The 17,875-nt window shown below is 42.5% G+C and overlaps 1 protein-coding gene across 3 annotated transcripts in view; it reads left to right on the top strand.

Annotated features, from left to right (window-relative positions):
* Positions 1–17,875, top strand: part of OPHN1 (oligophrenin 1) — a 192,560-nt gene that overhangs the window by 61,086 nt on the left and 113,599 nt on the right. For 2 of the 3 annotated variants that reach the window (XM_089674901.1, XM_089674899.1), the window contains exons 6-12: positions 2,164–2,265; positions 4,314–4,424; positions 5,142–5,246; positions 8,527–8,656; positions 9,660–9,686; positions 10,864–10,964; positions 14,993–15,084. In XM_089674901.1, the coding sequence (XP_089531027.1) occupies positions 2,164–2,265; positions 4,314–4,424; positions 5,142–5,246; positions 8,527–8,656; positions 9,660–9,686; positions 10,864–10,964; positions 14,993–15,084 (668 nt within the window). The remainder of the gene's footprint in view (positions 1–2,163; positions 2,266–4,313; positions 4,425–5,141; positions 5,247–8,526; positions 8,657–9,659; positions 9,687–10,863; positions 10,965–14,992; positions 15,085–17,875) is intronic. The other variant, XM_089674900.1, reaches the window with a different exon arrangement.

The following is a 17,875-nucleotide window of genomic DNA, read 5'->3' as shown; positions in this document are numbered from 1 at the left end:
CGCCTGTAAACGCACCTAAATGCTTGTAAATGCTTTAGACACTTTTCCAAGTGTCGGTGTTTTTCTGCCAAAATGCTGCTGCCAAGAGGAGAGGCGTTTTTTAAACATTTCTGTGTGCATGAGGTCTTATTGCCCAGCACATATGTGTCCTCGGAGGACTCGGGTTGTGTGCTGAGAGCGGGCTACCAGCACACTGACTGAGCTATTATGGACAGCTCCCTGTCACAGCTTCTTATTGGGCTCCTGATCACGTGACAGCTGTTGGAGCTAATGACGGCAGTAACATGGCAGAGAAGCCAAGCTGCCTCCTGGGCATTAAAGCCAGCAGGATGTGCTCCTGATCATCTTGCTGGTGTAAGAGCCAATCACAGTGATCACATGATCGAGAAGCCGCACCACCTCCTGCACATTACATGCCATGTAAAGGGCGGCCAGGGGACGGTGTTAAAGGGGTATTTCACCTTTACCAAAAAAATGCAGGTAAACGACGCCTGTAGATAAACACAAATTGTGCAGCTCTGGCCATAGTGGAACAATCTCCTTTCTATAGGTATGGCCGTTTGTGCCTCCTGAAGCCTAACTAAAAAAAACTCCCAGAGGTGGTGCCCCCATTTTTCCTGGTTGCTAGGATGTTGCTAGGACACTCCCAGTTATTACTGCTCACCCCCACCATCACAGGAGTGAGCTCTTTCTCTGATTTAAACCCCCACACATGCACTTTGTTCTCCTCAATTGCATTAGTTCTGAGCTAAGCTTTGCTGTAATGGAGGATATAGGGAATTGTGTATGTCTGAAGTTTTAAGAGCTCACTCCTCTGATAATGAGGGTGAGCAGTAACAGCTTGGAATGTCTTAGTAATATCCTAGCAACAAGCCAGGGTAAGGGGGGGGAATAATCTCCAGGAGTTTTTCAGCCAGGCTTCAGGAGGTATGTGAATGGCCTATGCCTATAGCAAATGCATTATCCAACTTTACTTCATGATGCACAGTGTGTTTTTATCTACAGGTGCCCTTTACCCGCATAAGCTATTTTTTGGTAAAAGTTACTTTGTCTCCAATGAAAACCCATGTGACAACACAGGAGAACAGTTAATAGACAAGTAGACTGTTGTCACTCTATAACAGGAAGTGCCTAAACAAGGACCTTCATGGCAGGATCACCAGGAGTTATTTTAATATAAAAATGCAAATTTAACAATACACAAAAAGACTTAAATTTACATTAATTTACTAAAGCTAAAATTACATTTTATTGCTTGAGCTTATATATACTTTAAGGCTCTATTCGCACTAGGCTTTTTCAAATTGTGGGCAGCATCAATGCGCTTCTGCCCCACCAATTTGAAAACGTGCCGTAAAAGTGTGAAAATGCAGGGCATTTTTGCAGTGATCGCGCAGGACGCACAACGCCCCAAAAAGTTTTGGTACCTTTTTTGGGTGTCGTGTGTCCTGCGATTTTGTTTGCACGATAGCAGCACGTTTTGCTGCGCGGAAAAACGAGCTATGATCGTGGCACAAACGCCTTGCATTTTCAGGTACCATTGAAATGAATGGCACCTGAAAACGCAATTACACTTTTACAGCGCGTTTTCAAATCGCTGGCAGAAGCTCGGCGATTCCTCCCTCGATTTGCAAAGGCCTAGTGTGAATGGAGCCTAACACAAATGTTCTGATTGGGTCCACCTATCTGTTTTTCAGACGGACCTGATCTGAACGTCTTCTCTATGGAGTGGCTGATGTAGGCCAGTTTTCCTTCTGTGGTCCATTTTATGTCCGACTGCCCATAGACGAGAGTCAGCTGTGTCCGTGTCCACTCTGCATAAGTGGAGCGGACATGGACCTGTCATCTGCCTGCTCAGTGGGGCTCAGCAAACAGATCCCCCTGCTGAGCACACCAATGGCAGGCAGAGTTCATCCCATGTGAAAGGACCCAAAATGAGAATGAGGTAAGGCAATAGCACAGAGAATGAACTGTTCATTTACAGAAACATTTTACATTATTTATAATAGAGCTAACCTCCAAAATAGTTCCTATGAGTTGTTCCCTTGCAACGGGATGGGAAATCTGTCTTTGACGTCATTACATGCAATAATATCTAGCCGTTTGTATTGTACAGGTGTTTGTAATGAACTATAAACTGACCTCTTGGTGCCAATGTTCTAGGATCGGAAGAAGAAGTTTGACAGGGACAGCGAGCGGTATTACTCAGTGCTGGATAAACATCTGAATTTGTCATCCAAGAAGAAGGAGGCCCAGCTCCAAGAGGTGAGAGGCTCAGAAACGGATACAAACTCTTGGACAGAAACAGTCATAAAGCACAAATTATTACATACTGCCTGTAGCAAATAATGAAACACCCACGGAAAATGCCAGCATGAATTTAGGAGATGATTGTTTGGGCAGATCTAAATGTGCAGTTCCACATCAGTGAAATATGAGGTTGAAGAGAAGGCCACCAGGCGTGTTCAGTAGGGATGAGTGAAATTGGGGGAGTTAAAGCAAATTTGGGAACTGCATTTGTGTCAACAAAGAAGGCCAGCCATTGTATTGCACTTTGGAACCCTAAAACACTTTACTCACCCTTGATTAGTAGTTTGTAGGTCCTTTTGAACTTGCTCTGAAAGTCTTGAGGGGAAGATGACGTGACCTTTGGGGGAGTCCCACCTAGTACTTGGATGGACCTGGTCTCATCAGATCTCCTGAATAATGGGGTCCACCTACTTTCAGACAGGGATACCACAAGTACCCCAGTCCCCATCAGGCACTAAAGAACCCTAAAGCACTTTACTCACCCCTGACTAGTCGTGTGTAGGTCTTTTGACTTGAATTATAAAAGGTGCAGCGCTAGGTCTTTTGAATTGACCTGAACATCTTGAAGGGAAGGCACGTAGCCTTATGGTCAGGGTCTCCTCCCATGGGGTCCCCCTTTGGGGTAGCCCCACCTAGTTTTTGGGTGGACCTTGTCTCAGCTGATCCCCTGCAGAATGAGGTCCACCTGGTTTCAGCCAAAGGGAACACAAATACACCAATCCCCATAATGCACTTAAGAAACCTAAAGCCCTGTACTCACACCTGATTAGTAGGGTGTAGGTCTTCCTTTAGGGGAACACCACCTAGTACTTGGGTGAACCTTGTCTCAGCAGATCCCCTGAAGAGTGGGGTTAACCTGGTTTCAGCAAGGGGGACCACAAGTACCCAAGTCCCCGTCAGGAGTCTAGCGCCCTGGGGCATGAGGGCCAGGAACCTTTCTCTTTAGAGGAGTACCATGTGTACACCCTTTGCACTTTTTTGTGTGGTTCACTTTTTGTTTGCTCACTTTTTTTTTTTATTGCACCTTGTGTTTTTGTTTTGAGTGTTCACACCACACTGCGGGGAAGAAAAAAATTGAGTCAGTGAGGAAGGCAAGATTAAAGTATATTCAAAGCCAAATGTCACAGTCAGGGATCAGACTTGGACGGGGTAGCTATAGCAGTAGAGAGACTCCCACTGAGCAGCTTGATAAGTGAACAAGTGGGTCACCCTGGCAGATGACATAGGCGTACCTGAGGTGCAGGGTCTAAGCACTAACCGGTAATCACCAGAGCTCTCGATGGTGGAGATGGGTTTTGCTGTGTGTTAGTACCAGGTCGCGGTCCTCAGGATCAGGAGGTGAGAAAGCCAGGGCCCAGTAGCAGATATAGCAGGTAGGAATCAAACAGAAGCTTAATCAGTAAACAAGCCAAAGGTTGTTAACAAGTGGTTGAAGGTAAGGATCAAGCAGAAGCGCAGATGAGGACAAGCCAAAGGTTGATAACGAGTGGTAGTGAAGATGCCGACGATTGCAGGAGTGACAAAAACGGGATGTTGGCTGGCAAGAGCAAAATAATCTGTCAAAAAGGAAGTGCAGAGACATGACTTAAATCAGGAAGTTCATGAGAGGAACAAAGAGTTCAAGGTTCCTGAGAAGCAAGACATAAGGTTGTCTAAGCAATGAGGCAGGGAGCTGTCCAGCGTCTCAGATAGCTCAGCGAGGGCGACTTGTTATATATACAACCCAAGGACAGCAAGTGGTTAAAAGGAACCTGTCATGTGAAATAATAAAAAACTGTATTCACCACAGTATACAGTAAATTATTTAATAATGTTCCTATTATCATAGCTGCCTTCAGTTCTTTTTATGGTATTTATGTAATTGTGGCTTTTGAAAAGGGTATATAGACCAATCAGACAATATTCCAAATGGCTAACCTGTTGACTTGGACTTTATTGGGGTATGGGGACCATTATTTTGTAGTCGTGTCGTTTATGAATGTGTATATATATGTTCCTCCCAGGCCGATGTTTTGGTGGACAAAGAAAAGCAGAACGTCTATGAATCTTCACTGGAGTATGTCTACCAGATCCAGGAGGTGCAGGAGAGCAAGAAGTTTAGCATTGTAGAGCCGGTAAGGACCATTGCGCCTGTTTTTCAAGAGTAAACAAAGTCCATACTATTCAGATTAATAGCATCCCAATCTGTCACATCAGACTCACCTGGTGATCCTGCCATAGTGCTTGTAATAGCCACACTTCTGCAATGGTGACAATGCTGTAACTTACACTGAAAGCCCAAACGTATATGGACACGCCTTGAAATGACTGAGCTCAGGTGTTTCCAGTGAAGGGAGCTATTAATTCTACATACAGTGACACATTAGACCTCTATGCGCTTCCAACCTTCTGGTAAGTTTGGTGAAGACCCTTTTCTGTTCCATCATTACTGTACCCGTGTACAAAGCCAGCTCCATGAAGATCTGGTGTGGAAAAACTCACATGATCTGCACTAAAATTGGCTATTATATTGTGTTTATTTTGTGCACTAAAATTAATTTGAGTATATTTTTCTACTAAAAAAAAATGGACATATTTGACAACAGTACATTTTATTCTCCAGGGTCTCAGAGTCTGCTTTCGGTGAATATATGTAATGTTTCGGGAGCTTTACGTAATCTTCAGGCCTAAAATGTGCATTTTAACATATGTAAAACAATAAAATAAAAGGTTAATATCGCTTAGAAGACCACGGTCAGATATTGTAGGGGTGATTGGCTTACTGTACACCAGTGTTTTATTTCCAGAGCCCAGTTAAATTTTCTGTTATGTCAATTTGTGTCTTCTCTTAGGTCCTGGCCTTCTTGCATTGTCTTTTCACTTCCAACAGCCTCACATTTGAGTTGACACAGGATTTCCTACCCTACAAGCAACAGCTGCAGCTGAGCCTTCAAAATGTAAGTCTGCTATAGTGTACCAGTGCGGAAATTTACTAAGAGCCGGCATTGTGGGTCCAATTCCAAGGTCAAATATTCAGTATACATCTTACAAATATTCTGCACGGGTGGTCATAGGTGACATCACAACTTCTGTTTAACCCTATCGTGACTAGAGGTCACTAAAGCTAAAATGTTTACACTACATTTCTCAGTGGCAGTATGTATCTATTAACCATTTCAATACCGGGCAATTTTACACCTTCCTGCCCAGGCCATTTTTCAGATTTCAGCACTCTCACACTTTGAATGACAATTGCACGGTCATACAGCATTGTACCCAAACTAAAGTTTTATTATTTTCTTCACACAGCTAGAGCTTTCTTTTGGTGGTATTTAATCACCGCTGGGGTTTTTATTTTTTGCTAAATTAACAAAAAAAAACCAAAAATTTTGAAGAAAAAACACGTTTTTCTTTCTGTTATAAAAGTTTGCAAATAAATAATTATTCTTCATAAATTTAGGCCAAGATGTATTCTGCTACATGTCTTTGGTGAAAATAACCCAAATTAGGATGTATTATTTAGTTTGTAGGAAAGTTATCGAGTTCACAAACTACGGTATAGATCTGAAAATTGATCAATCCTGAAGTACTGACAGCCAATCTAATTTCTTGAGGTCCAAGAATGTCAGAACAGCAAAGATATCCCCCAAATGACCCCTTTTTGCAAAGTAGACAGTCTGACGTACTTCATAACAGGCATGACGAGTTTTTTGAAGTTGTGTTTTTTTTTTTTCATAATTTTTCGGAAAATGAAAAAATTAAAAAAATTATTACTTTTTTTTTACATACTGTCACCAGTGCAGTACAGCGTCATCATATAACTGGCATGGCGATGATCAGGGACACTGACTGGTGACAGCACGAAAAAAAAATATATATATAATTTTTTTTAATTTTTTTTTTATTAATTTTTTATTATTTTTTTTTAAAGATATTTTTCATATTTCACTATGACCAAAGTAGTATGTTACCATCGTAACATTGTACGACTTTGGGGAAGTGATCAGTATTTTTTTATTTTTTTTTTTACACAATTTGCTTATAGCAAAGAATTACTTTGTTATAAGCAAGCATTTACCTGAATGACATCGATTCATTCAGGGTTTTTTTTTTTTTTTGTGCTTAGCTGTGATTTGGCCACAGCTAATCACATGACATGTGCATGTGATCTCTGTGACCATTCACAGCTAGACACTAGTATACAATGGATGGCATGAATGAAGCCATCCATTGTATACAACCGTCATGTGACCTGCTGTGATTGGTCACCAGCAGGTCACATGGTACCGGCAACGGGGGCCGGTACTCGGATCTGTCATCGGCCGTGTCCGAGGTACACGGCCGGTGACAGATCGCGCCGCTGCGAGGCTCTGCAAGCGCGCGAACTGCGCATGCCCAGGAGTATGCCATATGGCGTCCTCCCGGAAAGCTAAAGCATTTTGCCGGTCGCCAAACGGCTATTGGCCAGGTGGCTAATGGTTAAAGTGTATTTAAACCCAAGAACAAAAATGTCATATATTGCAGCTTACCAGTCCTTAGATGTCGTGGCTGTATTAATTTTTAAATTTCAGACTTCTTCTTTTTTCTACATTGTAGTATTGCAGTACCATGCGTTTTGGTGATGTGCATTTTTGAAAAGTGGTGCAAGCACTTTTAGGGCTCGTTTACACTTGCTTTGTTAAAGCATCATGCATTTTTTTAGGATTTACACTCACCGATTGCACTAACACTGGAGCACCCGTATGAGGAGAAAATTATTGTGTTACTCTTGCCATTAGCATGTATGATGGTACTATATGGACATTTATGTTTCACATTTGATTTATAACAAATGCGAATGGTACACTGAGCACTTGTTGTATAGGGACCCACTTTCTTTTTTTGTGCATATCACACTTGAATATTGGGGATTGGTCCCAGTGAGGGACAGGTTTAAGTCACGCGTTTGGGTCCTATTGGACCGCATGTTTTTCTTCTGCACCTTTTATCACCTAATAGATCCTGGCAGTTCTTACGCACCTGTAAGTTTTTTATAACTGTATAAGCGGTTATGTTTATTGATCTGTATCCACTGATTTTATAATTATATGTATGTGTAAAAATAGCGCTGCACCATTCTGTTTATTATATTACATTGCCCTGATTTAGGTATAGGATAGGGTGTTTGCTGCTTATATCATTATTCCTTCACTCTCAGCAGCGCAGGAGGATCTCCACGTACTGGACTGTAAGGTAACCACTTTATTTAGAGAGAGGCACTTTGATTGGCGTTCAGAGCGCGTTAAAAAAAGAGTGTCCAATGCCACATTTTGAAGCAAGTGTAAACTAGCCCTTACAGTGTTCTGTTGTGATTTGCAGCCCATTAAAATGAATGGGCTGTAAAATCACACCTTACGGGAACGAGTAGGAATCGCACAGGAGCACGCAGACCAAATTTCTGTGCAATTTAGGTGTGAGCCTGGGTTCACACTGATGCGGTGCGGAATTTGCACCGGCTTCTGTGCGAATTCCGCACCACATCACAATCGCACCCCGTTCATGCGAACCGCTGCGGGTGTATATGTTACCTTAACAACACCCCGAAATCGATCCGCAAAGTGCGGTGCGATGTGCAGGATCGGATCATATAGGTGTGAATACCCATGCGATCTGATTCTAGTACAGACCAAAAAAAGGGTCCTGGACCATTTTGGTGCAGAAATGGTGTGATTTGAGCCATACAGAATTTGCATGTGATTTGCACAGGAATGTGGTGCGGTTCCTGTGCGAATCACATGCGATATGATGCACCGCGCAAGTGTGAACCCAGGCTTAACCAGCTCTTAAGTTCACTCGGTGATCCTGCCAATAGCACACACTGTCCTAGAATGACAATGTTTATTCCCCTTTATTTACAAAGAAACCGTTTTGCTGCCCTGATTTGGATTACAAACCCCTCCCTCGTCACCGTAACGTAGCAAGAAGATGTAAAACCCCCTTGCGTTTCTAAGAAATGCAGGAATTACAGATTACTACTGTGCTGCAGTCATGACATTCTAACACTGATACTACGTCCTTGTCTGGGTGGCACTATGGCTTAGGTCACACTGGCAGCGGCGGCAGTATCTGGTGTAAAAGAGGCCTTCAAGTTTTTTATAAGGTTTTTCCATTGAACCTTGCTCACAAGATATACATGGAGCTAGAAGGAATGAATCATCATGCTATGCTAGCATTCTCAGCGCTTGTCTTTTTCCACAGACTCGAAACCACTTCAGTAGTACCCGAGAAGAAATGGAAGATTTGAAGAAGAGGATGACTGATGCTCCTATGGTGTGCAAGCTGAAAGGCCAGAGCACAATCGAAGGATACTTGTATTCCCAAGAAAAAAGTAATGTGCATTTTCAGCTGCTGGGGGGGGGGGGGGGACACCGTGTATTTCCTGCTGTACACAGTTTAACATGAACCTGTGGCCAGGCTATTGACATTCAATGCTTTACATATTCTTACCATGCAGTAATTGAGATTTAACGGTGTGTTTAGCTGTTGAGTGACTGCTTGGAAGGGGGAGCTGAGCTGCTGAGTTCCTGCTGGGAGGAGGGAGACAGGGAAGATGTGCTGCTACTCATTGCTCGGAGGGGGAGCGGGGGAAGCTGAGCTCTTGAGTGACTGCTGGGAAGGGGAAGACGGGCTATCTGAGCTGCTGAGTTACTGCTGAGAGGAGGGAGAAAGGGAAGATGTGTTACTAATCACTGCTGGGAGGGGGAGAAGGGGACGCTGAGCTGCTGAGTGCCTGCTGGGAGGAGGTAGAAAGGGAACATATTCTTCTAGTCACTGCTCAAAGGGGAGCAGGGGAAGCTGAGCTGTCAAGTGATTGCTGGGAAAGGGGGAGCTGAACTGCTGAGTCCCTGCTGGGAGGAGGGAGACAGGGGAGCTGTGTTGTTGAGCCACTGCTGGGGACAAAAGGCTTAGCTGCTGAGTCACTTCTGGGAGGAGGGAACAGAGGAACTGTGCTGCTGAGTCACAGCTGGGAGGAGGGAGCAGAGGACCTGGGAGCTGAGCTACTGAGTCACTGCTGGTAGGTGGGAGCAGGTGGAGCTGAACTATGGCAGTACATGCCAGCCATCAGAAAAGAGCACAAAGGCTGCCCTCACTGACTTGAAAAAACTGATATGCACTTTCAAAGTCGATGAATGAGAAAGTGGAGAATTTATGGTAAAAATAATGGTATACAGGCTGTTTCATGAGAAGTCTATTTAGCATTCACAAGCACATACTGTAGCCCATCATACCACTGTTCAGATGCTAAAATAATATTTATCACTTTTGCCTAATTGATGTTGGTTGCCATAATGCCTTTTTGTTTTTTTTCTTTTCTCAATTTGCCAACTGAGGGAGGGATATTATGTCACTTTGCACAGGTTTAAATACATTTTTGATGATTATATATTCCACCATGCGCTCCTCCACAGGTTCAAGCATTGTCTTCCATGATTATGTATGTTATGATATGCTCCATCACATTCAACGTGCTAGTTTTACAGAATGTGGCCAAAAGTTTGTGGACACCTGACTATCATGCCTTTAGCTTGTTGGACATCCCATTGCAAAACTTAATAATATGGAGTTGACCCCCCCCCCCCCCCATTTGCATCTGTAAAAGCTTTCACTTTTCTGGGAAAGCTTTCAACAAGTTTTGTAGGGTGTCTGTGGTAATTTTTGCCCATTCGTAAGCTCAGGTACTGATGTTAGATGAGAAGACCTGGTTCGCAACTGGCATTCAAATTAATCCCAGAGGTGTTCAGTGGGATTGAGGTCAGGTACTGATGTTGAACAAGAAGACCTGATCCCAGAGATGTCCAGTAGGGTTGAGGTCAGGAACTGATGTTGAATGAGAAGACCTGATCCCAAAGGTGTTCAGTAAGGTTGAGGTCAGGTACTGATGCCGGATGAGAAGACATGATCCCAAAGGTGTTAAGTAGGGTTGAGGTCAGGTACTGCTGTTGAATAAGAAGACCTGATCCCAAATGTTTTCAGTAGGGTTGAGGTCAGGTACTGATGTTGAATGAGAAGACCTGATCCCAAAGGTGTTCAGTAGGGTTGAGGTCAGGTACTGATGTTGAAAGAAAAAATCTGATCCAAAAAGTGTTCAGTAGGGTTGAGATCAGGCTGTTGTGCAGGACACTCAAGTTCTTCCACACCAAACCGGCCAAACCATGTCTGTATGGAGCTAGATTTGTCCACAGGTTCACAGCCATATTGGAACCGAAAAGGGTCTTCACCAAACTGTTCCCTCAAGGTTGTTAGAGCACAGTTGTCTAAAATGTCTGAGTATGCTGTAGTAATAACAGGACCCTTCAATGGGGACACCTGAACTTAAACATTTGGAGGAGGGTCCACATACTTTTGGCCACATAGTAAGTGTGATGATTAGGTGTCTAGACTTTGGCCATATAGTGTAGTCTGCATACATTGCTGTCAATTCCATTGCTAAACCATACTGTCACCAAACCGGCATCAGAGGAGAATTTTCCTATTAGAATGTAAGGAATCACTGAAATCTTTATATGATCTGAATGTCTTTTTTATGGCTTCCAGGGGCCCTCGGCCTTACATGGGTGAAGTATTACTGCAAGTATGAGAAGGAAGGGAAGAGTTTAAGCTTAATTCCTGTAGAGCAAAAGCCAGGCTCTCGGCAGGTAAGTTTAAGCACTTGATGCTTTCTATGGTTATTGTTGGATAAAATGCTATTCTGAAGCATTGGTTGAATGAAAGGAATGGTTTAATAAAGGAGCTGCAATACTTTTCGTGGAGGTATGGCCCTTTTAAAAAGGCCTATGCTTGATTCAGTAAAGCACTGTGATGGTTTTGAAAGAAGAACCATCATCTGCTCCAGATTCAGGTAGTTCTTATTTCTGGCACTTTAGGAATCCATCGCTATTACTGCAAGGACAATAAGCAAACTGATGCTAATTAACCCCAACTCTGAGCTGGAATACAGAGATGCCAGTGCTCAAAATGCAGGGCATTTTTTGCTGGGAAGCTGTCATGAATGTGACAGGTTCCCGCATAGGTCTTAGGGTTGCTAGGACAAAGGTGGCCTCCAGCTACCTAGCAACCAATGTCTAATCCCTGGTGCCTCTCAGCTGCCAGCCTGAGGTTTCCCCAAGCCAGCAGCTGAATGTAAACAAACGTGCAAGGGATGTTTGCTGCAATCGCCATATTTGGATAATGACTAGAATCTCCCAGCAAGCATCTAAATGTGGCCAGGGATGCATCATTGGTTGCTATGATGCTGTCGGTTGCATCTGACAGTGTCTTAGCAGCCAGTGATGATTTACTTCTGGGGCTTAACATGCACTGAGAATAGGAGTGTCCACAATTTAGACACTGTAAGCTTGTTGTCACCACCCCCCCCCCTTCCCACTTCATTATGCCTTTAATAAATTCATAATTCATGTACTTGTCTCTGACCGGTACCTGAATTTTCCGCAGGAACTGACATTTATTGTGCAGAGGCATGACAGAATCATTAAGAGTGTCACAGACACGTTTGTACTGGACGATCACTTCACAGTAAAGGATAGCAATGTTTCTGAGCCGTGCAGGACCCCTTCATCAGGCATGTGACAGTCATGTGATACAAAGCTTTATACTGGGAAACTCCATAAAAGGGCCCAACATTTAATTGAACGATAACATCACAGCAAAGAAAAGCGACATTTTGGAGCTCCACAGGACCGTTTCATCAGGCATGTGACGATCATATGCCTGATGAAGGGGTCCTACGGGGCTCTGAAATGTCACTACTCTTTGCTGTGATGTGATTGTTCAATAAAATGTTGGGCCCTTTTATGGAGTTTCCCAGTATAAAGGTTTGTATCACTTGAGTTATATATAAGAATTTTATTGAAGTTGACAGTTCACATGTTTTATAAGTAGAGCGAACATGTTTCGGGGGAAATGCCTCCCGTCTTCATCAGGGCTGTGATGGGAGGTGTGGTCAGAACAGACCTGGAATTGGGATTCAAGCTAAGAGTATGGCCTAATTATAGAGTACTGGCATGTCCTTGAAAGCAGAAAGAGTAGAAGACACGCACGCTACCAAGTAGGAGATCCAGAAACTTTGTTATATAAATCCAGGGATAAAAACATCACAGCCCCACTAAGTCCAGAGCAGACGTTGATGCGTTTCACGCCAAGAAGCGTTTAGTCAAGTTTTCATAGCTGTGAACCACACCGGCACCTCCCAGGGGAGGGTAAAACTAGGATCAAGGTGGGCCATCCTGGAGCGTAGAGAGTATTATCTGTTTTGTGTTTTTTTTAAAGGCTAGCCCTTGCCTCAATTGCAATACATGGATCATGATTACTCCATGCTGGTAGTGTCCTGCTTGGGATTCAAAGTATGGCAGAAGTGCTAACCACTAAGACACTCTGCTATCCTTCTGAACCATCTTACAAATACCTGGTACTTCTTGGTTTGGGAAAACTTGTGACCTTCTCTTCCTCCCCGGATGCATTGTTTGGGTGTGACCATCTAATCGCCAGTCTCAAACACTGTCAAACAGAGGAGGGGAGAAGGCCATTAACCTAGTCTAGCTCTGACATTGAGCTTACTCAGGTTTTGGACTTCTGTTTCCGATGGAGGAATGGACTGGCAAGGGAAGGCACAGAAGGTACTGTACAGCGTTTTTCAAGGGGGCTTGTAACTAATGAAAGCATGGCATGGATGGGCGACAAAAAAAAGTGCTCCACAAGTTACTCTTGGATGGGCATAGAGGCATCCTGCGTGTAAAAGTTTGTCACACTTGGATTATATTTAAGAAGTTTATTGAAGTTGACTAGTCACATATGATAAGTAAATCCAACACGTTTTGGGGAAAATGCCTCCATCCTTCTTCAGACATGGGTTTGTATTGGCGCAAAATGAATGACCCCTGTAGATGTGCCAGTGCCTTACATGAAAGTTTTGTAGGTATAAAGAAGCAGCAGCAAGTCCATCCAGTTAAGGAGTTTCAGTGAAAAAGAGGAAGTCGGCACATCAAGGTGAACTTTCTGACAGAGAGAGCAAACCATCTCCAAGGAACATGTAAAATAGAAAATATAGAGGTGCCTCTGAGTGTAGACTGTTAGCAGATTTATTGGATAAAACAGGGTTAAACTCCACGTGCATTTCGTAAGATAACAACGAGCACATCAATAGTCCATAGTCCATGTGAGAGAGGTCATGAGCTCCCGCTGTAGATGCTGCTGCTCTGCTGGACCCGAGGCCAGCTGGATGGTGAAGGAGGACCAGATCAAGGGCTGGAACGCTTGGTGGAACGTAGCATGGAGCATGATGATGTCACCGGATGTGATTACGGCGCGTTTCGGAGCAATGGAGAAGATGATCGGGTGCGCTCCTTTTTCACACTTAGCTATGTACTATGAACTATTGATGTGCTCGTTTTTATCTTTCGAAATGTGAGTGGATTTTAACCCTGTTTTATCCAATAAATCTGCTAACAGTCTACACCCAGAGGCGGCTCTATATGTTCTATTTTACATCCACCCTTCTTCAGGGCTGTGATGGAAGGTGTGCTCAGAACAGAGCAGGATCCAGTATTTAGCGAATAGTGTGGCCTGTTCGATGCTGTCAAATTGTAGCGTAACAACTCGCCCTTGCCTATATTGCAATACATGGATCAAGATTACTCTGTGCCAGTATTGAACTGTGTGGGATTCAAAGTGAGGCAGAAGTGCTAACCGCTAAGAAACTGCTGTCCTTCAGAACCTTCTTAGAAATACATGGTACTTCTTGGGATGGGAAAACTTGTGACCATCTCCTCTTCCTTCCAGAATGCAGTGCTTGGGTCTGGCCAGCCAAACCCAAACACTACCAAATGGGGGAAGGGAAAAGGTCATCAATTTGGTATAAGCTCAAAAATGTCCTATACACAGGCTTTGGTTTCTGATGGAGGACCGAACTGGCGCAGATTTTCGTGTATGTGTCTGTCTGTCACAGTGGCTAAATGGTTAGCACTTCTGCCTGGCAGTACTAGGGTTGCTGGTTCGAATCCCAACCACGGCACCACCTGCCTGGAGTTTGCATGTTCTCCCTGTGCCTGCGTGGGTTTCCTCCCACTCTCCAAAGACATGCTGGTAGGTGAATTGATTCCTGTCTAAATTGGCCCTAGTATGTGTATGTATGAATCTAAGTTAGGGACCTTAGATTGTACACCCCTTGAGGGCTAGGAACTGATGTGAATGTACAATATATATGTAAAAATCGCTGCGTAAATTGACAGCGTTATAGAAGTACCTGAAATAAATATATAAATACTTTTTATATATTTTTGGTAAACAATAGGTTGCAGTGTGTGTACACAATGGCATGATGTAAGCTTGTGTAATTGTGTCTCTGTCCAGTGACACTCTAATCCTGTTTGTCTACAAGGAAAGCCTTTATGATAATCTTCCCATCGCCATCTGTCACCAGACAGGAACACGACTTCTTCACCATCTCTAGTCCTGTCCCTAGTGACGTACATTACTCACTTACTGCCCTTATCTTCTCACTGCTGCTCTGTACCTACCTTATAACTTGGCATCGGATTCCCTGTCGTCTCCATTTCTCATTTCACCTTTCTTCTTGCTGTTCCTTCATCCCGTGATCATTGCTGCTGTCTCACCCCACCGTTTTCCAATGACAGTTTACTCCAGGCATCCTCTTCCCTCTTCCTTTTAGGTGAGCCAGGAGCTGTCCCTCAAGTCTTGCATAAGAAGGAAGACGGATTCCATTGATAAGAGGTTTTGTTTTGATGTAGAGACCAATGAGAGGTGAGTACCACTGATATAAATGACACTTTGGATGTAGGCTATCATTGAACACTCTTTTTGGAAAATGCTAGTTACCCACTTCAGCTCCAGGCCATTTCCAACACTTTTTGTTTACATGTAACAGTATTTTTTACTAAAAAATGTCTTAGAACCCCAAAACATTATATATTTTTTAAAGCAGGGGCCCTAGAGAATAAATTGGTGGTTTTGGCATTTTTTTATGTCACACAGTATTTGCGCATTGCTTTTTCAAATGCAAATTTTTTTGGGGGGAATATCCACTTTTTTTATTTATTGCAAAAAAATACTGTACATAACTGTTTTTTTTTTTTTTTGGACATTATAAAAGATGATGTTATGCCGAGTAAATAGATGCCAAACATGCCATGCTTTAAAATTACGCATGCCCGTGCAACGGCGACAAACAACATAGATTTTACTATTCTTAGGCAACGTTTTAAAAGCCTGTACAGGTTGCAACTTTAAATTTACCGAGCAGGTCTAGTGCTAGAATTACCGCCCATAATCTTACTTTCGTGGCGATACCTCACATTTCTGGGGCGATCGTTTTTTGTGTTTGTGCAGGGCTGATGCATGTGTTGGCTTTTGCGAAGCACGGGGGGGGGGGGCAGAGCACTTTATTTTTTTTTTAATTTTTTTTTTAAATTTTTTTTACACTGTTGCTTTATTTTTTATTGCTGTCACAAGGAATGTAAACATCCCTTATGACAGCAATGTGTGTGTGTAGATAGATAGATAGTTGTGCTCAATAGTTTGCATACTCTGACAGAAATGGTGACATTTTGGAATTTATATGATTGATCATATCAATCCGTTTATTTAACCACTTCCATACAGGGCACTTTTACCCCCTTCCTGCCCAGGCCAATTTTCAGGTTTCAGTGCTCTCACACTTTGGGTACAATGTTGTATGACTGCGCAATTGTCATTCAAACTAAAATTTTATAATTTTCTTCACACAACTAGAGATTTTTTTTGGTGGTATTTAATCACCGCCGGGGTTTTTATTTTTTGCTAAATTAACAAAAAAAGACCAAACATTTTGGAAAAAAACACGTTTTTCTTTGTTTCTGTTATAAAAGTTTGCAAATAAATAATTATTCATAAATTTAGACCAAAATGTATTCTACTACATTTCTTTGGTGAAAATAACCCAAATTAGGATGTATTATTTAGTTTGTAGGAAAGTTATAGAGTTCACAAACTATGGTATAGATCTGAAAATTGATCAATCCTGAAGTACTGACAGCCAATCTAATTTCTTGAGGTCCAAGAATGTCAGAATAGTGCAGAAATCCCCCAAATGACCCCTTTTTGCAAAGTAGACAGTCCTACGTACTTCATAAGAGGCATGGCGAGTTTTTTGAAGTTGTAATTTTTTTGTCATTTTTTGGAAATTAAGAAATTAAAAAAATGATTTTCACTTTTTTTTTTTTACATACTGTCACCAGTGCAGTACAGCGTCATCATATAACTGTCATGGCGGTGATCAGGGACACTGACTGGTGACAGTACGAAAAAAAAAAATTTTTTTTTTTATTACCTTTTTTTCTATTTTTTTAAGATTTTTTTTTTTTTCATATTTCACTATGTCCAAAGTATTATAATGTTACCATAGTAACATTGTACTACTTTGGGAAGTGATCAGTATTTTTTTTTTTTTTTTGTACACAATTTGCTTATAGCAAAGAATTTCTTTGCTATAAGCAAGCATTTACCTGAATGAAATTGATTCATTCAGGGTTTTTTTTTTTTTTTTTTTTTTTTTTTTTTTTTTTTGTGCTTAGCTGTGATTTGGCCAGGGGCAATCACATGATTGGCCCAGCTTGTGCATGTGATCGCTGTGACCATTCACAGCTAGACACACTTGTATACAATGGATGGCATGAAAGGAAGCCATCCATTGTATACAACTGTCATGTGACCTGCTGTGATTGGTCACAGCAGGTCACATGGTACTGGCAACGGGGTCAGGACACAGATCTGTCATTGGCCGTGTCCTGGGTACAGGGCTGGTAACAGATCGCGCTGCTGCGCTGCCCTGCGTGCAGGCGCAATGCACATGCCTGGAAGGACCCATATGGCGAACACCCGGAGGGATGAGCTGTTCGCCCGGCCGCCATCTGGCTATAGGTTGGGCAGCAACTGGTTACGGATAGTGATCATATGAAGCCATTTATTATCACATAGTTCTTTGGCTCCTTTTTAAATCATAATAACAGAAATTTCCCAAATGGCCCTGATTAAAAGTTTCCATCCCCTGGAATGTTTGGCCCTGGTACAGACACACAAGGTGACACACACACATTAAAATGACAATTAAAGGTTAAATTTCCACATCTGTAGCTTTTCAAATTGAAATTGGTGTCAGTGTATAAATCGTCAATGAGTTTGTTAGCTCTCATGTGGATGCACTGAGCAGGCTGGATATTTGAGCCATGGAGAGCAGAAAAGAACTGTCAAAAGACCTGCGTAACAAGGTAATGGAATTTTAAAAAGATGGAAAAGGGTATAAAAAGAATATCCGAAACCTTGAATACGCCAGTTAGCACTGTTCGATCACTTATTAAGAAATGGAAAATTGGGGGATCTCTTGATATCAAGCCAAGGTCAGGTAGACCAAGAAGTCTTGCAGCCACAACTGCCAGAAGAATTGTTTGAGATATAAAGAAAATCGCACAGGTAACCTCAGCAGAAATAGAGGCTGCTCTGGAAAAGAGACCGTGTGGCTGTTTCAAGGAGCACAATAAGACGCTACTTAAATAAATAT

Source organism: Staurois parvus, unplaced genomic scaffold (assembly GCF_062004578.1).
Source record: "Staurois parvus isolate SC_StPar_1 unplaced genomic scaffold, SC_StPar_1.0 ptg000154l, whole genome shotgun sequence".
Taxonomy (NCBI): Eukaryota; Metazoa; Chordata; class Amphibia; order Anura; family Ranidae; genus Staurois; species Staurois parvus.
This window is presented reverse-complemented; position numbering and strand designations above follow the sequence as displayed.